The following is a 19,200-nucleotide window of genomic DNA, read 5'->3' as shown; positions in this document are numbered from 1 at the left end:
TGTGGAGAAATGGAGTATTTTTGCTTCGGTCGACGTTACGAGTTTGTTTTAACTTCGATTTTCATTTTGTCTTCGGTTTTTGCAATCGCTTAGGACGCCTAACACTCGGTTGTCAAAATTCTGGTAAAAATCGGATGTTTTGGAGACGTTTTAAGATTGTATAAAAATATTTCACTGCTGCGTTAGGGCTCGTCACGTGGTGCAGCGCGCTCGAAAAGACGCGTCGTTGAGTCACGTAAAGGTTTTGCTCGTGCGTGTTGACAGTGTTTTCGATAAAGATGGTGTTTAAAAGTCATTTTTTATCCCAATAAAGGTTATCGTCGCATGCCTGACTCGCTAAGCCGTCGGATTATGTAAAGATTGTTGGTGGATGGCCGAATATTACGGTGTTGTGACTTTGATAAAATAATATTCAATAATTGCGTGGAGAAATGGAGATTTTTGCTTCGGTCGACGTTACGAGTTCGTTTTAACTCGGATCGCAATTCTGTTTTCACTTTTGGTAATGGCTAAATATCCTTAACACTCAGTTGTCGAAATTCTGGTAAAAATCAGATGTTTTATGAGATTTATGTCGGGTGTCGTATCTGAGGCTTAACTGAAGATTTTGCTAATTAGGGGGATTGTAACATACGGCATTACGCGCTCGTTTTAAAGTCAATTTCAATCCTGTCTTCACTTTTCGTAACGGTTAAGTATGCTTAATACTCGGTTGTCGAAATTCTGGTAAAATCGGATGTTTTATGAGAGGTTTGGTACAGAATCATCGTAGAAACTTCTGGTTTGCATCGCTACCTTCTCGAGAGACAGCTTTTATTGGACAAGGTCAAAGGTCAAGTTGACGATTTCGTAAGTACCAGTCTATGACTGCCTGTATGTTTGTTTGTTTGTTTGTCTGCAAATAACTTTGGTGTTTTTTTTGCGCAAACGCTTGTCGGATTGAGACAAAATTTACAGGATAGAAGCAACTACTCATGTTGAATGTTTTAACGATAATTATGATGTCATCGGTCACGTGGAGTGGCAGCCATGTTGGAAAAATGGAAAAACTTTTGATCTCTGTTTCTCTGAAACCACACTAAGGAAAAATTTAAACTTGGCACACGGCATGGGGAATAAGAGTGATTTCTATGACGTCATTGATGCTTTCGTTATGACGTCATAAATGAATATTTAGAATGCTACATCTAATCAGTATGAAAATTTTTGAGGGTTATCTCGGGATAAAATTGTCCACAGAAAAAAATTTAATGACATCATCAGTCACGTGATTCGGCAGCCATCGTGTTTTTGTTTTTTTAATCTTCACAAATCTTCTCTGAAGTGGCTGAACAGATCGAGGCAAAGCTTTACACCTATGACCACCTATCAAGAAGAACAAAAGGTTCACACATATGACATTATAGGTCACATGGTTTGGCACCCATATTTGATTTACCCTAGAATCTTTTTTTTTTTTTTAAACACAACGGACCCAAAAAGACCACAAAGATCCAAAAGAGGTTTTTGGACTTCGTATTCTAATGGTGGTAGTGTGGCAAAGGAGGAAAAGCACGGGGTAAACTTTCTGGGTCAGATTGCGGTGGTGCGAAGGTGTCGTCCACCAGACGGCGGTGTCCTTGGGTTAACCTGAGGCAGTCACTTCGGTTGGGTGCCTGGAATGTCCTATCCCTAAGAGAGGATAATCACCTGTCTCTGTTATCATGTGAGCTCAAACATTTGAACATCGGTATTGCAGCACTCTCTGAGGTTCAGCGACCAAATAGTGGCGAGATATGGAGGGTGGTTATACCTACTATTGGTCTGATTGCTCTGATGGTTACAATGCCCAAGTAGTTGCTGTAGCTGTGCCCAATAAGCTGACTCCAATGATAACTGAGGTAACACCGGTCAACGAGTGTATTTTTGACATGAAGGATTCGTCACTCCGAGGGTGTCATTTCCCTGGTCTCTGTTTATGTTCCGACTGAGGCAAGTGATCTCACCGTGAAGGATGCATTCTATGCCACGCTCGAGTCTGTGGTTGATCAGTGCCCCAGGTGAGATACTCTTCACATCTTGGGGGATTTCAATGCATCTATTGGCACTGATGGGGATGGTTAAGAGACATGTATTGGTCCCCATGGGTCTGAAACTGTGAACCAGAACAGCACGAAGTTCTTTGACTTTGCAAGAAGTCATGGATTTTGGGTGGCTGGTTCATCGTTTCAGCACCCACAAGCTCATCGCTGGACTTGGTATTCCAATGCTGGCGGTGTGGCAAAGGAGACTGACCATGTGTTCGTTGATGGTCGCTGGAGGATGATCCAGAACTGCAGGGTCTGCTGGAATGCTGAGTTCCTCAATACCGACCACAAGCTTGATTTAGCAACTCTGAAGTTGCAGATTAAATCCAAGAGAATTGTACCATCCCAGCCTTGACTGGATGTTAGCAAGCTCAATGATGAGAGGGTAGCTGAGAAGTTTGCGAACAGGCTGAGTGGGGATTTGGGGGGTCTGGGTGCTTTGGGAAATCCTGAAGAGTTGTGGAGTGCCTTCCTGACCACCGTCCTGTCCCTGATGTAACCTGTGGATGTCTTGGAACTCACTGGAGGGCGAAGAAGAATTTTGTGTCTCAAGGAACACCGGATACCATTGATCAGAGTCACAGGGCCAGGCTTAATGGCAAAGCTGAGCTGTTCAGGGAGTTGAGGTGTAAAACTGTATGTGCTCTGAGGGTGTGAGAGGGTAGAGCATCACCTGTGGTCAAGTGATTCTCATCCTCCTTCCAGGGGAATTTGCGCATTGCATTCCTCCAAGCCCATCCCTCGGTGTACTGCAGTTAGAGCAGAGGGTGGTGACAGAGGAGTCCGATGTAAAGGCCCGCTGGGCTGGTTACTTTGAGCGGCTGTATCAGGCTGATCCACCAGCTGTTGAGTTGGGTATCAGTGGTGTTACTATCCCTATTGCTGACCCTCCAATCAACAGTGATCCACCTTCGTTTGTGGAAACAGGCTGTGGTGAACCGGTTGAAATGGGGTAAAGCTCCTGAGATCTGTGGCATCCACACTGAATTTCTCAAGGCTGGTGAAAATTCTGTATTCGTGTTGTTGCATGCAGTTCTGTTCTCTGCCTGGAACACAGGCATCATCCCAACTGAGTGGAAGAGGGGCCTTGTTGTCCCTCTCTGGAAAGGGAAGGGTGATCGCCAGGACTGCAACAACTACCAAGGGCTGACACTGCTCTCAGTGCTGGTAGTGTAGGGCCATGTGTAATCCTCTATTTTTTCTTTGCCAACTGTTGTTTCTAATGTTTTTCATGTTCTATGGACATCCTTCTAACAAAACAACGATGTTGGTAAGTTTTTATTTTATTATTTTTATGAATTTTAGACCCAATTTTGATATGACCTTAAATTAGCTAAAAAAAAACGTATACTTTTTTATTTTTTTTATTTTGTACATAAATATAGCATGTGACACCTCAAAATGAACCTCTCAGTGACTACAAACACATGAGCATACTATTTTAGACATTTGATATAGATTTTAAGGCATTGTTAGCATACATAGATTAATATGCTTTGCTTGGATGGTATGTAAACTTACTAACAATAAGCTGTATAATGTGGAATCATATACATATATCAAGTTAATATAATTATATGCTCATTGTTTTGCAGTGTATTTCAGGGAAAAACATGATAAACTTGTTCCCAAATATAAAATAGTTGGGGACAATTCCAGTATAGATCCAGGTGGTTCGAAAGACAACATTATGTTGCACTTTTTATATAATACCTAAATGTATTGTTACGTTTGAGGGGGGGGGTATGCATTCAAAGGGTAATTAGGATGTTTAATTAGGTATGCCATGCTGTTCGAGTTTACCAGGATCTCGATGTAATAAGTAGCAATTCAGTCGTGATAAATTGTCTTGTAAATGTCCATTTCTTTAAGGGGGAAATGATAATTGTCACGTAATTAGACAGGGAGACGGGATAGGGTAAGTGTGTCTGCGTAAACCCTTTTAGAATTCCCTGGAGGCTTGCCGTGATGGCTCCGCCCCGTGATCACGATTGGCGGAAGGCGACGGCGGAGGGCCAATAAAACGGCTCGATTGGAAGTGACGAGGACTCGAGGATAAAAAGGCTCTGTTCGGGGAAAAGGCGAAGAGGAAGAAGATCGGGACAGAAAAACCGTTCTGGTGGAGGTTGTTGTGCTGGGAGCGTGCGGTGTTGTGCTGATTCGATCCTGAATTCATCGTGTCTCGTGGCCTTGCTGTGCTTCGTGCCTCACCTCGGTTGGCTCTGGGGTTCTGCTGGCTCGGAGTTCGGGGTCGAACGGCGGGCGGACCTGCCTCCCTCTCCTGCTCGGAACTTGGCGCCAGAACTGGCTCCCTGGCGGCTGTGAGCGGTCTTGGGCCGACACCAGGAGGTCGACAGCACCACGGTGTCTCCTGCCCCTGACGAGCGCAACGCCAGCTCGTCCGACGCCAATCCAGGGACTGTTGCGTCCACACCACGGGCCAGCCTGACCACCAGGACCAGCTACGTTGTGTGTGTGTGTGTGTGTGTGTGTGTGTGTGTGTGTGTGTGTGTGTGTGTGTGTGTGTGTGTGTGTGTGTGTGTGTGTGTGTGTGTGTGTGTGTGTGTGTGTACCTGGCGCCTTAGAGGGTTTGAGATTGGTATATCCATTGGAATTGTTTGTGTTTTCCCCACGCCCGAACCCACACCGCCATCCCGTCGAATCGCCCTGGTTCCCTCCTCTTGCCGGGTCTTATTATTTCTGGTTAGAGAAATAAACGTTATCAACTCAGTGAAAAGCGACTTGTGCCACCTTCCTCGTCCCGTTTGTGGTTGAGCGATTAGAACCGCCATCTTTGGGTTGTAAAGGATAAACCGCCTCCATCGTTTCGGCTCATTCTACGTTAGCGGGACTGTTCAAGTCCCGTGGACGTCACAGTATTAAGGGTCATATCATAAGTCTGCATCGTTTCCCTAAAGTACTTTCTTATGGTGGGTGGCTGAGTGTCTGGTTGGTCAAAGAGGGGGGGGGAATGCATTGTTAAAAATCACTTCTCCCATTAGTCTAGAGGGGTGGGTAGTTTTAATCCACATTGTATATGACAATACTTTAAGGAAGCGATGCAGTCTTAAAGCAAGGTGATTATTACAGAATATTCACATTTGTGCATATATTCATGCAGTTTGTTGAAATGTGTTAAACAATGTGCTAGTATTACACATTCTATACCTTCCTACTATACTACACATTCTACTCTAATTACAACCACTCTAATATATGGTTATACTAATTAATTCTAGACTAGAGATTCTACACATCCAGCTGCTAACATTTAGTGTCAACATGAATGACATACACATAACTGGTTCTATTTATAGTAAATCACAAAGTTAATTTCAGTTTAATACTTTATAGTCAGTAGTCAACATCATCATCATTATCATCACTTTCAGTTTCATCATCACTGTCAATCATCAAATTGACAGGTTCTGTGTTCATGCATTTCTCAGGTGATGTCTCACAGGTACACATCTCTGTGCAATGAGACCAGCTTTTTTGCATGAACATCTACCCCCTATGCATTTACTAGTTCCGCATCCACATCTGGTGAGCTCTATCACAGCATCTGGTGCTGGTTTCAGAGTGGTTATGATTGGAACATAGGTACTGTCCTCCATCCTCCAGCCATACCTTTCTGGTGGTGGCAAGTTGGGTTGTGGATTGCGGTCATTACACCAAATCATGGCCTGATAGTGGGCACATAGGGTATGCTGTTTTAACACAGCTGCAGTTGGTGGTAACCTTTCAGACTCTGCCTGTGACCTCTTAAACATCTCCCAACGAAGCTGTCCCACATCCTTTTTTTTTTGGTCTGTGGCTGGAACAGCTGACAAACAAATTCTTCTAAGGCGGCAGCTTCTGTCTCTCTTGTGGGTGTTATGGTAGAGCCCAGGTTTTTGAAGGCAGTGAGCATGTTTGGAGAAGCCTTCTGCATAACTTTCCAGCATGTCAGTTTTCCTTTCCCAGCAAACTTTCCTGTTGTATCACAGCCTGTAAAACTGTGAAATCCAGGCAATGCTGCTGCCAGATCTTACCCAAGTGCTTCATAGATTGGCCTCAGTGGTACTATATGTTGGTGTTCTCCTGCTCCTAATATCATGCATGTCTGCTGCCCAAGTTCAGGGAAACGACGTAAGGCAAGAATAAACACGTCTGTGTCAGGTGAGAGGATGTGAATTACACCTCGAGACTTTGCAGCTTCTAGAGCATGCAGTATCAAGATTGTGTCTATTTGCTCCTGGGTTGTGGTCAGATGCATCACAGGTTGCTGCTGAGTAGAGTGCACACCATTTTTAGTAGACACAATGATTTTTCACTTTCGGTGAAATGGTTAAGTACCTTCATTGAAAGATACTCTGTGAGACTGCTCTTTGTTTTAGAGCTGCTCAGGAATGTGTCCATAGCTGTTCTGATAGGTGTTGAGTCCATACACACATAGCTCCGTGAATCCTTGATAGATCCTTTCCGATGATCGCGTGTACCCTTCTTCAGGGTAAACTCCAAATCATAGTGATCAAACACAAGATGCACTGTGTCATAGTTGAAAATCTTGTTCTCCAGTTTCCTGATGTATTCCTTGGCAAAGTGAGCGCATGTTTTGATGTTTTTTCCATCTGCAGCTGCTTGCTGAACAATTACCATTGCATCGATGATAATGATGGATTCTTCCTGAATCTGGACTGGAATATCTGGTACTGCATGTACTGCATGTACTGTGGTGGCAACATTTTCTACAGCATTCAGCAATTTGCTCTTGTCCTTACATGGTAAGACTGACCCATCGCGGCCAAAGAGTGATCGCGAAATGCTCGAAAATTCATAGGTGCCAATTGCTTCCTGAATGTCAATGTCTGGCCGGGACCTGGCTGCAATAGTCATTCTAGCAAACAGGGATCGGTTCTCCTTCAGCTCAATCACTTTATCTGCCACCTTGACTTTCACTGTTTTGCTGGCAGAACTCCACATCTTTAGCTTCAGTTTTGTCATTTTCGCCCAGAGACTTGTTTCTCCTATAATGCATTCTTGTACAAAATTATTGTACGCCTCTCTCCCTGCTTCCTCGTGTCGAAGAATGTCAGGCTTCACTTGGTCTGGCATTACAGATTTGCTCACAAAGTTGACTCGGTCACTGCCATTGAAAGTAAATGGATTTGTTTCTTTCAACACCGTCTTCTGTATATGGTCAAGAAGGGTTTCATAAGACTCATCTTCAGGGTTTGTTACCAGATCTCCAGTTGCATTTTGGCACCTAATGCACAGTTTATAATCAATAGGTTCACATTTCTGCTGCTTTCTTGGTGGCTCTGCCATTTTCCTAAAACACACAAACATATTCATGTTAGGAACCACCACCGCCCATGCAGTTAGATACATTTTATAATGCAGTTAATAATACATTCTATTATATCAAAGTTTCTCAGCTTATCTGAAGAAATAATATCATATATAAATAATTGTATTTGTTCATTTAGTTTGTCAACATCTCCACCAGCAATTCTGCATCACCTGAAAAACATTGGATTCTACACAAATTGTTTCAGAATTAGTTTTTTCTAATTTGTTTATAATGATGGTCGATTGATGGATGGATGGGCAGATGATGCAGTCATGGCAATGATATATGTGTATATAAGCTCTGCTGGTTGACTAATGTCAGCAGAGCTAAATGCATCTAAACAAATGACATCATGGATTTATTATTATTCTATTTGCATGTCTATTATTTTACGCTATAATTGGGTATATCACTGGTTTCATAAAGTAGAATATTTTGCCTATTTTTTGCAAATTTGTCCAAATATTTATTTTGTTGCTATAATAACTGAAAAGTGTCATAAATTGTTAAAGCTCATCATTCCAATCATTTTGATATGTCACATGATACACTTTACTTCTTAAACAAAACACTGATAGAAAATATACACATTTTTTAAATGTTTTTGATGGTTATGCATTGTTTCGTTAAAAAAAAAGACATAAAACTGAAAATGAAAACTTCCCAACATCTTTCATATCCTTTAGGGATGTCTAAAGGATACAAAAATGTATGTAAAAACAGTTGGCAGACCAAAAATGCGAACTCAGATTTTTCAACATATGACCCTACACTACGGGCAAAGTCTTTGCTCGGATAATTATTGATCAGGTTCGCCACCATCTGCTTCAGCACCAATGCCCAGAGCAGTCAGGCTTCACACCAAAGAGGTCAACGATTGACTGTATCCTTGCTCTTCGGGTCCTCACCGAACGCAGACAAGAGTTTCGACAGGGGCTGCTTACAACCTATGTTGATCTCTGCAAAGCATTCGATTCAGTGAATCTAGATTCCCACTGGAGGATTCTTGGTCTTCGAGGTCAACAGAGGTCAACAGACGTCAGGGTCGGGCCTGGGGAATCATGGATTCACTGGATCATAGGGTGTGGTGCTGTGTCGGTACCTGTGCAGGAGGACGAAAGTCTGAGTCTTCAGGTCCTTGGTGCTTCCAGTCTTGTTCTGGAGATGTGACACTTGCAATCTGACCAGGGATCTGAGATGGAAACTTAATTCCTTTGGTACCAGGTCTCTTCGGAGAATCCTTGGCTATCGCCGGTCAGACTTTGTGTCCAATGAGCGATTGCTGAGAGAGACTCAAATGAGATGTGTTACCTGCATAGTCCGCGAGTGTCAGCTGCGGCTGTATGGACATGTGGGTCACTTTCCAGATGCTGATTCTGCTCACCAGATTTTCTCAGCGAGGGAGTCTCGTGAGTGGAGGAGGCCAATGGACCGACCACGTGCTTCATGGTTGCAGCAGATTGATCGCATCTCAAGGAGATGGGGATGGGCCAGGAATCTGCCTGTGGGATGGCCTGACAGAGTACAGGAAGAAAGTGGGCGCAGCGACGTGCTGCTCCGGCGCATGCTCCCATTCCTGACCTGACCTATAAAACATCTTCTTCTCCAAAACGCCTGTGCAGATCGAGGGGAAACTTCACACAAATGTTCCCCAAGCCATGGGTGTACAAGTTTGTGAAAGAATATATAATTGATTGGTCACGTGGTTTGGTGGCCATGTTGAATTGAAGAAAAACGTTAAATAATGTTTTCTCTGGAACCTCTTAATCAATCAACGTAAAACTTCACAATTATGATCTAGTACTGATGCGGAATAAATGTTTTAAATTTCGACTTCATCAGATGCATGGTCGAGCAGACAAAATTATTTAATTTTTCTGATATGAGTTCTTTTTTCAATTATTATTATTTTTAAACAAGGCTCATTTGTCTCTGCCTGAATCATGCTGGAGTCCCTGGAAATTTGTTATTGGAACGATACATGGCTGACCAAGATGAGCAGGAGCTGCTCTCTTCCCTCCCTGCAGACTCGGTAAAGAAGTTGGATGATGTGTTACAATCGCTCACTGCATCCACATTTGAGGCAGCAATACGTGATGATGCAGTCAATAACTACATCCCGAGTGACTTGCAATGTAGAGTGGATGTCAGTGGAGGCAGTTTTGGAAAAACTGGTCAACTGTGAGCTTCCTACTTGAATCGTATATGGCTAGTACTCTCTCTTATACAGGTGGTGAAGTACAATGACTTCCTCACTTATGCTCATTGTTTGCATCTCATGATAGACCTATACTTCACATTCGGTGGTCATAACTATACATGCTACCTCACTTCTCTACCTTCTTGGCTAACATCAAGGCATCACACCCAGGAGCAATTGATTTGATCAGGAGAGCAGCGATGAGTGTGGCTCGTTCGTTCATTCCCAGAAACTGCTGTGCTGTTGATCAAACGATGGAGCAAACATTCATGAGACATACCAAATTTCATGATTGTGCTTGTTGGGGTGGCGTTGACATTTCTGGGGTTTGCAGCAAACATGATGCATTCCAAAGACAAGTGACAACAACATACACTCCATCCCAATATGTCAACACCACACTGAACATGGCTGACATGCTGACAGACAACCTCAGTGGGACAATGCATCATGATGTACGACCCGCAGAAATCCTGAAGCGTGAGAAGTATGCAACAAAGGCACAAGAAGCAGTTGAGAGTTTCCTCAATCCGTTCATGGTTGATGACTAGGACAAGCTTCTCAGTCTTTCATCTGGAGCTGCAGCCACCGAAGCTATCACAACTAACTTACTGAGAGCAGAAACAGCAGGAAGAGAGGTAAAGGAAGCTTTCATCAGAGACAGACTGGATAAGAATGCCAAATTCTTTGAACCAGTAAAGCGGATGAACCTGAGAACCCTTGGTAATATGAATAAGAACATGAAAGTAACAACGACAAAGACCAAAGTGGTCCGGTATAAGCAACAGGGCAATATTGCCTTCCAATTATTTGTGAATTCCCAAACCCAAGGCTTGCAGTTGGACATGAAGGAACTGATGATATACCCATTGACCCCTGCTCCATACAGCATTGGGACAGCTGATGGATTTCTGGCAACGACAGACAAATCCAAATGTTTCCAATGTCTGATCAAAGAGTGTGAAGATGCTCCAGTGCCATCAGTGAAGTCTACACTTGTGGTCCATGATGAGAATGTTACTTCCACTACATGAACGGATACCACCGAATTTCTCAACCTTTCAAGGAATGTGGATGTCGGAATACTACCACCATGTAGAAGAGGTCGAGAGCAGCACACAAGGTGGGTGAACTATCAGATTGGAATCTGAAAGAGGGTAGGCCCAGTTGTTGCCCATGGATGTTACATCAGAGAAACATAAAATATAGAATTGGTACACGAGTTGTTGATGCATTGAATCCCATGAATGTATGCTCACTGCTTTGCGTTCTTCCATTAGCGAGTGCCATTTTTGAACTTGCGATGACTTTGTCAGTTTATGTCATAGAATCATAGTTGTGGTACCAAATGTTAGGTATATTTGGACACGGTATATTTTAATATGTGATTTGGATGAATGAGGTCCCACATATGCACTTCAAATGAAAGTAAATTTTTGAAATTTGATCATTTTCATGATGCACCCAATATGTACGCAGGGTGCGGGAAGATGTAGTCCAATAAGTCATATGAAATATTTCTGAAACATGACAATATTGATTTTACAAGAACCAGCAAAAGCTAAGCTTTCATTTGGTACCTCATTTGTATCTATTACAGCTATAATGACCTCACAAAATACAAAAAGTGTGAAACATGGAAATTGAGTGTACCAATCAGCTTGTAGAGTGCTCACCCAAGTGGTTTAGGCACTCAAGCAAGGAGTTCAACAAAACGTTTGAAAAGGAATGGTTGGCTTGGCAAGCGATACCAAGCTGACTGATATAATGGAACACACACAATGGATAAGCTTTTTGCGTGAGTTTATGTTTACGGCTGGCGGTGAGATAAGGAGGTTACCGTTATTCTAATCACATGAAAATAATTTGAAATTTATCCTCGGGAGTGGCCAATCATGGTGCTGAGACTGGGATCCATCTCAATGCAGGGCTCGTGATGCCGAGATCCATCACAATGCAGGGCTCATGGTGCCAAGACCGACATCCAACTCAAACCCAGGCTCATGGAGCCGAGACCGAGACCCAACCCAATGCAGGGCTCATGGTGCCAAGACCGACATCCATCTCATTGCAGGACTCATGGTGCCAAGACCGACATCCATCTCAATGCAAGGTTCATGGTGCCGAGACTGGGATCCATCTCAATGCTGGGCTCATGGTACCAAGACCGACATCAAACTCAAACCGAGGCTCATGTAGCCAAGACCGAGATCCAACCCAATGCAGGGCTCATGTTGCGAAGACCGACATCCATCTCAATACAAGGTCCATGGTGCCGAGACCGACATCCATCTCAATGCAAGGTTCATGGTGCCGAGACCAGGATCCATCTCAATGCAGGGCTCATGGTACCAATATCCATCTCAAGACAGGACTCATGGTGCCAAGACCGACATCCATCTCAATGCAGGACTCATGGTACCAAGACCGACATCCAACTCAAACCGAGGCTCATGGAGCCGAGGCTGGGATCCATCTCAATGCAGGGCTAATGGTACCAAGACCGACATGCAACTCAAACCGAGGCTCATGGAGCCGAGACCGAGATCCAACCCAATGCAGGGCTCATGGTGCCAACACAGAGATACAACCCAATGCAGGGCTCATGGTGCCAAGACCAACATCCATCTCATTGCAGGACTTATGGTGCCGAGACTGGGATCCATCTCAATACAAGGTTCATGGTGCCGAGACTGGGATCCATCTCAATGCAGGGCTCATGGTACCAAGACCGACATCCAACTCAAACCGAGGCTCATGGAGCCGAGACCGGATCCAACTCAATGCAGGGCTCATGGTACCAAGACCGACATCCAACTCAAACCGAGGCTCATGGAGCCGAGACCGAGATCCAACTCAATGCAGGGCTCATGGTGCCAAGATCCATCTCGATGCAGGACTCATGGTGCCAAGACCGAGATACAACCCAATGCAGGGCTCATGGTGCCAAGACCAACATCCATCTCATTGCAGGACTTATGGTGCCAAGACTGACATCCATCTCAATGCAAGTTTCATCATGCCAAGACTGGGATCCATCTCAATGCAGGGCTCATGGTGCTGAGACCATCATCCATCTCACTGCAGGGGTCATGGTGCCATGACCAAGATCCATCTTAATGCAGGGCTCATGGTGCAGTGACCAAGATCCATCTCAATGCAGGGCTCATGGTGCCGAGTCCAACATCCATCTCAATGCAAGTTTCATCATGCCAAGACTGGGATCCATCTCAATGCAGGGCTCATGGTGCCGAGACCGAGATCCATCTCAATGCAGGGCTCATGGTGCCGAGTCCAACATCCATCTCAATGCAAGTTTCATCATGCCAAGACTGGGATCCATCTCAATGCAGGGCTCATGGTGCCGAGACCGAGATCCATCTCAATGCAGGGCTCATGGTGCCGATACCGACATCCATTTCAATGCAGGGCTCATGATGCTGAGACCGAGATCCATCTCAATGCAGGGCTCACGGTGCCGAGACAAAATTATATTAATACTCAAAGCCATATTTTGTGGACGCATCTCCTCCCAAACTGCCGGACGGATTGTCGCCACTTTCGACATGCGGGTGCTCTGTGGTCTATTATACAGCATGGACTATGTAAGATCGCGCCAGATGGACAGGTTTGGGAATTTTTGGCGATTTTCTAATTTTTACATTAATTTTCATGGCGACGTGTGACGTCACTGCTGAGAGGCGTAATGATGTCATTACATCATCGGTCATTCGCTGACGTCATTACGTCTGTCGACAGACCGTCACCGCTGAGAGGCGTAATGCCACTCCGAGAAAACAGTATCTGCAATGTAAAACCCTCTTCTGCACATGCTACCTCAAGGTGCATTTGACACAAAAAATGTAACAAGAAACATTGTATATAAAGAAATTCGATAAATCACATTGTGAACACTGGATATATTGACGTCCTAATGAACCCTCACTTTAGAAACTTCGCGCAGAGCACGACTTTGGCTCGTTTTTCATTAAAGGTTTACAACAATACATTTACTTTTCAATCAAGTATAATTAGCAATCAAGTTTAATTGGCAATAAAGTTTAATTGGCAACATTTTATTACTATTATTCTTATCACCCTCAAACCCATTATGCTAATTTTGGAGAAATTTGCATCGACAGACCCTTGACCATTTACAGATTTAGACCAATTGGAGCTTTTTGTATTAGAAAGAAATTACATAATATAATATTACCAATATTTCAAATAAATTTGTACAAAAGGAATGTTTGTATAATGATTGGTGTAAATCATGACAACACAGCAAATCTGTGACGTCAATCTCTGCTACAACTTCTGGACAGACCAGAGTAGTTAGCCAATCCACGCAATTCAATGAAAATTGGGAATAAATTAAATAATTCAAAATTGGGAAATTAAGTAATAACAAATGAAATAATGGAACAATTCTTCAAAAAAGGGACACCACAGACACCAAGACAAAACACTTAATGCCTCCCTCTGGGAACTATAATAAAATTCCAAACCAGTCCGAACATTTTCAACCTGAACCTCTTCCATCTTTTTGATATAATTTCCATCATCCCATTCCATTCTTCCAAATGGTTCACCAACCTACATTATTAGCCCCCTGTTGGATTTAGTCGAAAACAGGAGCTTATGGATTTGGTCTCGATTTTCGTGTGTGTGTGTGTGTGTGTGTGTGTGTGTGTGTGTGTGTGTGTGTGTGTGTGTGTGTGTGTGTGTGCGCGCGCGCGCGCGCGCATCTGCAACAATATCTCGGACATGTATGAACCGATTTTATTCATACTTTGCACAAAGATAACACTTGATGGTGTACATATGCACGTCATTTTTTTTTTTGAGATCAGATCCAAGATGGCCGACTGGCAGCCATTTTAGTTGTAAAAACCCCAAGGTTGAACACGTCCTCAACCATTTCTTGGACACGCGTTTACCAATGTTGTTCAAACTGGGGTCTCAGATAAAGAATGATGGCTTGCATAAGCACGTCTTTTTTTTTTTCGAGATCAGATCCAAGATGGTCGACTGGTGGCGATTTTGTAACTTAAATGCATCCCCAACCATTTCTCAGACATGCATGATCTGATTTTGTTCAAACTTGGCACAAGCACAGTACATGATGGCATACATGTGCCCCTCAATTTATTTTGCGATCTGATCAAAGATTGCCGACTGGTAGACTGGTGGCCATTTTAGGTGTGCATAAATATGGGCAAGCACTTTAACTCCATACAGCAAAATTACTAAAACAATGGCGGTGATGATATTTTATGTCTTTTTTACTTGTTTTACCTGCACCATTTATCAAGCTACCTGTTCGAGTCTCTGACTTTGTTCACAAGTTTTTTAATTTTATATGGTTGAGCTAGCATGCCAAAGTGTAAACATAACTTACATTCATTACCCTCCAATGACTTATTCATTAGATCCTCTCATTTCTCGTCGGCATACTGTGCCTATCCTATTCACTGCACGTACTATGACCAACAACTCTTTGCCTTGACAGTGTACAATACCATCTACTGTACCTTCTCATTTTGTCAATGACAACAACCCCCTCCAAGACACCAAACAGCTCTGTTATTTCGGCCCTTTACGCAGATTGCTAACTTGTGTAGAGTACCATTAGATGTCCGAATATGTTCACCTCCATGTTAATTTCTCTATCATCCCTTCAAAAACTCTCCGACGCAGTTCTCATTAAATCTAATGACATTTGATGAGAATCTCATCAGATCCCATGAAAAAGTAACAGACATTTTGATGAGGAGTCTTTGCCTCTGTCCCATGCAAAACATATTTGACACCATTGCCAAGTATAACAGAATTTGCTAATAATATTCAAAGCAAATAATGGCATGAGTAGTAGGCCTATGTTGAAGTACGTTATGTATCTGTTTTATGATGTAATAAGTCTATCATTGATTTAAAGAGGAATTGCCATTACACATTGGTTACAGAAACCTGTCAAAATGTGTAAAACTTCTGCAATAATTCCATCATTTTACTCTCCCCATGCTGTAGCGTTAACAATAATAAATCTTGGTGTTTTAGAGAGATGAATTGAATTTAATGTCCAACGTTTTTGTCTCTCTTTGTGCTGCATAACAGGGAATAGTCGCCAATAATGATAGCGTCACTGTGCGAGTTTGGTGCGCTTTCCTCATCTTCAGGTGAGCCTCACACTCACTCACGCTCCATGCTCCTCATGACTTGTAATATACGATTGTGGATAAATAATAGGACACTGATATCTTAACTAAGTTATTATTAAAACTTGAATCCAATTAAGGTTATTCAACATTTTACATCAATATCTTCCAAAAAGCTCAACTTCTTTCCATTCTGCTGTGCAAGAAACCCACTCTTGATGCACTCCTGGGCCCTGTGTCACGTTCAGTGAACTAAATACCTTAAAAAGTGAACGGATTGGTCACGGGTCTAAAGTTGGCTTTGTTTATCAAGTCATATTGTTTCAAACACACCATGTTTCATTTCTGACTCAGCAAATACAACTTCTGCTTGTGGACATGCACTGTATAAGGATTGCGTAAAGAGGGCTTTTTCAGTGAGTGACAAGGTTTTGGTTATAGAGATATTTTCACGTAGACAGCAACACCCTGACAGGATGCAAACCACATCAGAGCGGTTATCATCACGCTGAAGCCGAGACTTCAAAGATGTCCAAACTATCACTGTTTCTCACAAGCCAACGCTAAGTGATTAATTTTTTTTCCAGCCTTTGATTCAGTGGGGCCGATTGCCATGCTGGTTGTAAAACAAGATTACAATGAATGTAATTGTCCCGAGATCCCAAAATTAGCCTGATAATTTGCATGACAAAATGGCAGTATTATGAAGCAAGATATGAAAAAAATCCTTCAGAGATAAATTATGCATCGCACAAGATATGGTGAGGACAAATCGTAAGGCAAAAACCACAAGACACCTCCTATCTTCCCCTAAGACTAGGGTTGGGCACACATCGACTTTTTCTCTGTTTTCCCATTGAAAGGAGTGTTTTATGGCCATTTTTCATGCTGATCACGAATCCGTTGAAATTTTTGACCAAGGATGATGTCTTAGGTTGGTAAAATGCAAAAAATCAAAATGGCCACCAAATTTACCCACTTTTCAGGTAAAATTTGATAATTATGGCTTACTAGGGCATTTAATATAATTATTGCATGCCCGAGTAAGCCATAATTATCAAATTTTACCAGAAAAGTGGGTAAATTTGGTGGCCATTTTGATTTTTTGCATTTTCCAACCGAAGAGGGTTGGGCACACATCGACTTTTTCTCTGTTGTCCCGTTAAAAGGAGTGTTTTTTTATGGCCATTTTTCACGCTGATCACGAATCCGTTGAAATTTTTGACCTAGGATGATGTCTTAGTAAGACATCAATCATCCTAGGTGAAAAAGTTCAACGGATTCGTGATCAGCGTGAAAAATGGCCATAAAAAACACTCCTTTCAAAAAAAGTATGGTTGTATGCCCAACCCTACTAAGAGCACACACACACACACACACACACACACACACACACACACACACACACACACACACACACACACACACACACACACCTAGGAGAAGAATGATAAAAGAGCAGAAAGATGAAATAAAAAGTTGGATAGATTGGATCGAGACAAAGAAGGCTCATTGGAATTGCTAAAAAGAGGTCAGCTCAACTGGGATGGAGAGCAAATCATTATGAATGCCCCAGACCAAGGACACTACACTAATGGCATTAAGAAAATGGCAGGACTGAGTCAATCGGACAAGTGTAGGTTCTGCAAGGTAGAAACAGAAGTATTAACCACCTACTATCAGGATGTAAAAAAAACTCATGTCAGAACAGCTGTACACACAAATGCACAACAAGGTATGTGGAGTAATCCACTGGGAGACCTGTAAAATTTCAATATCCCAGTTCCAGAAAACATGGAAATGCAAACCAAAAGTAATCAATAAAAACAAGGAAGTAGCGCTCACATACGACCTGATGATGCCATCGAGCGTGAACATAGAAAATAAAGCATTGCGACCGGATATAGTACTTAGGTTTTTTTTTAAGGAGAAAAATGGCATTGTTATTGAGGTATCAGCACCCAGAGATATTGGTCTAACTCTAAACAATGCAGAAATCAAGAAAATGACCGAATACCAGGATCTCTATCAAAATTTGTGCTATCATTGTGTATGTACGATGTAAATGACCCCCATGCAGTTACAGTGTGCCTAGCAAGGAAGATGTGAAACATTACCTTGTGACTAGATCTAGAAATAAAGAATCCTGCATAACTCTTAGAACACACATGGATCAGTAATCTGAACAGAATGACACTGGACACAAATCTTCTGCACCTGAGTGGATCTACAGCACACAAAGCCTTTCCACTCCTCCGTCTTTCAAAAACACTTGCATTGCAATGATGCCGTTTCATTAATAGATCATCATCTTTCATGAGCCTTGATGTGTACACAAAAATGTATTTTCATCTTTCTGAGGAAACTGATAACTTAGAGGACAGCATATCTCACTTGTTGACCCCAAAGGAAGCTTAAATGGTACAAAGGTTGTCTCCGTCACTTGCTCTGTTCCTGTGAATCTCCAGTGGTGGACAGGGTGTGTGGTCCGACTCCGGCTGTGTGCGAGAACACGGGAATAGATCCCATTCCTCCTGCAGGTGCAACCACCTTACCAACTTCGCCATACTCATGCAGGTCATATCGCTGGAGGTAATCCGTGTTGTACAACTGTACTACAGTGCCGATAGAAAGTCTACCCCTTTCAAAAATTTCACCTTTCGTTTCCTTATAGCCTGGAATTAAATTGCATTAAATCAGACTTTTCCACCTTTATTTACACATCGTAACCCACAACTTCCAAGTGAAAAACAAATTCTCCAAATTTCAGAATATTAATTAAAAATACAAAACTCGAATATCTTGGTTGGATAAGTGTCTACCCCCTTGAGTTCATACTTAGTGGAAGCACATTTCACAGCAATCACAGCTGTGAGTCTGTTGGGATATGTTTATACCAACTTTGCACACCTTGATTGGGCAATATTTGCCCATTCTTCTGTGCAAAACTGTTCAAGCTCAGTCAAGTTATGTGGGGAGTGTTTATGGACAGCAATCTTCAAGTCCTACCACAGATTTTTAATTGCATTTAGGTCAGGGTTCTGACTGGGCCACTCAAGGACATTTATCTTTTTGTTCCTTAACCAATCCCGTGTAGCTTTGGCTGTGTGTTCAGGTCATTGTCATATTGAAAGGTCAACTTCAGTCCCAATTTCAGCTTTCTTGGAGAGGGCAGCAGGTTTTCCTCAAAGATTTTTCTGGATTTTATTCCATCCATTTTCCCTTCTATCCTGACAAGTGCCCCAGTCCCTGATGATGAGAAACAACCCTATAACATGATGCTACCACCACCTTGCTTCACAGTAGGGATGGTGTTCTTTGGGTGATGTGTTGTGTTGGGTTTGCGCCAAACGTCAATGTAACGTTTTGCATTTCGGCCAAAAAGTTCCATCTTGGTTTCTTCAGACCACAAAACTTTTTGCTACATGGCTTCAGAATCTC

General features: G+C 42.7%; 1 protein-coding gene across 4 annotated transcripts in view; it reads left to right on the top strand.

Annotated features, from left to right (window-relative positions):
• The window catches only part of ADGRD1 (adhesion G protein-coupled receptor D1), a 141,572-nt gene that overhangs the window by 54,668 nt on the left and 67,704 nt on the right, over positions 1 to 19,200 (top strand). For all 4 annotated transcript variants that reach the window (XM_085878832.1, XM_085878830.1, XM_085878831.1 and 1 more), the window contains 2 exons: positions 15,719 to 15,780; positions 18,228 to 18,351. In XM_085878832.1, coding sequence (XP_085734958.1) covers positions 15,719 to 15,780; positions 18,228 to 18,351 — 186 coding nt within the window. The remainder of the gene's footprint in view (positions 1 to 15,718; positions 15,781 to 18,227; positions 18,352 to 19,200) is intronic.

Source organism: Eptatretus burgeri, chromosome 4, assembly GCF_056783735.1.
Source record: "Eptatretus burgeri isolate ZD-2024b chromosome 4, Ebu_testis_v1, whole genome shotgun sequence".
NCBI classification, from domain to species: domain Eukaryota; kingdom Metazoa; phylum Chordata; class Myxini; order Myxiniformes; family Myxinidae; genus Eptatretus; species Eptatretus burgeri.
Note: the sequence above shows the minus strand (reverse complement) of the source record. Positions and strands in the feature narration are given on the sequence as shown.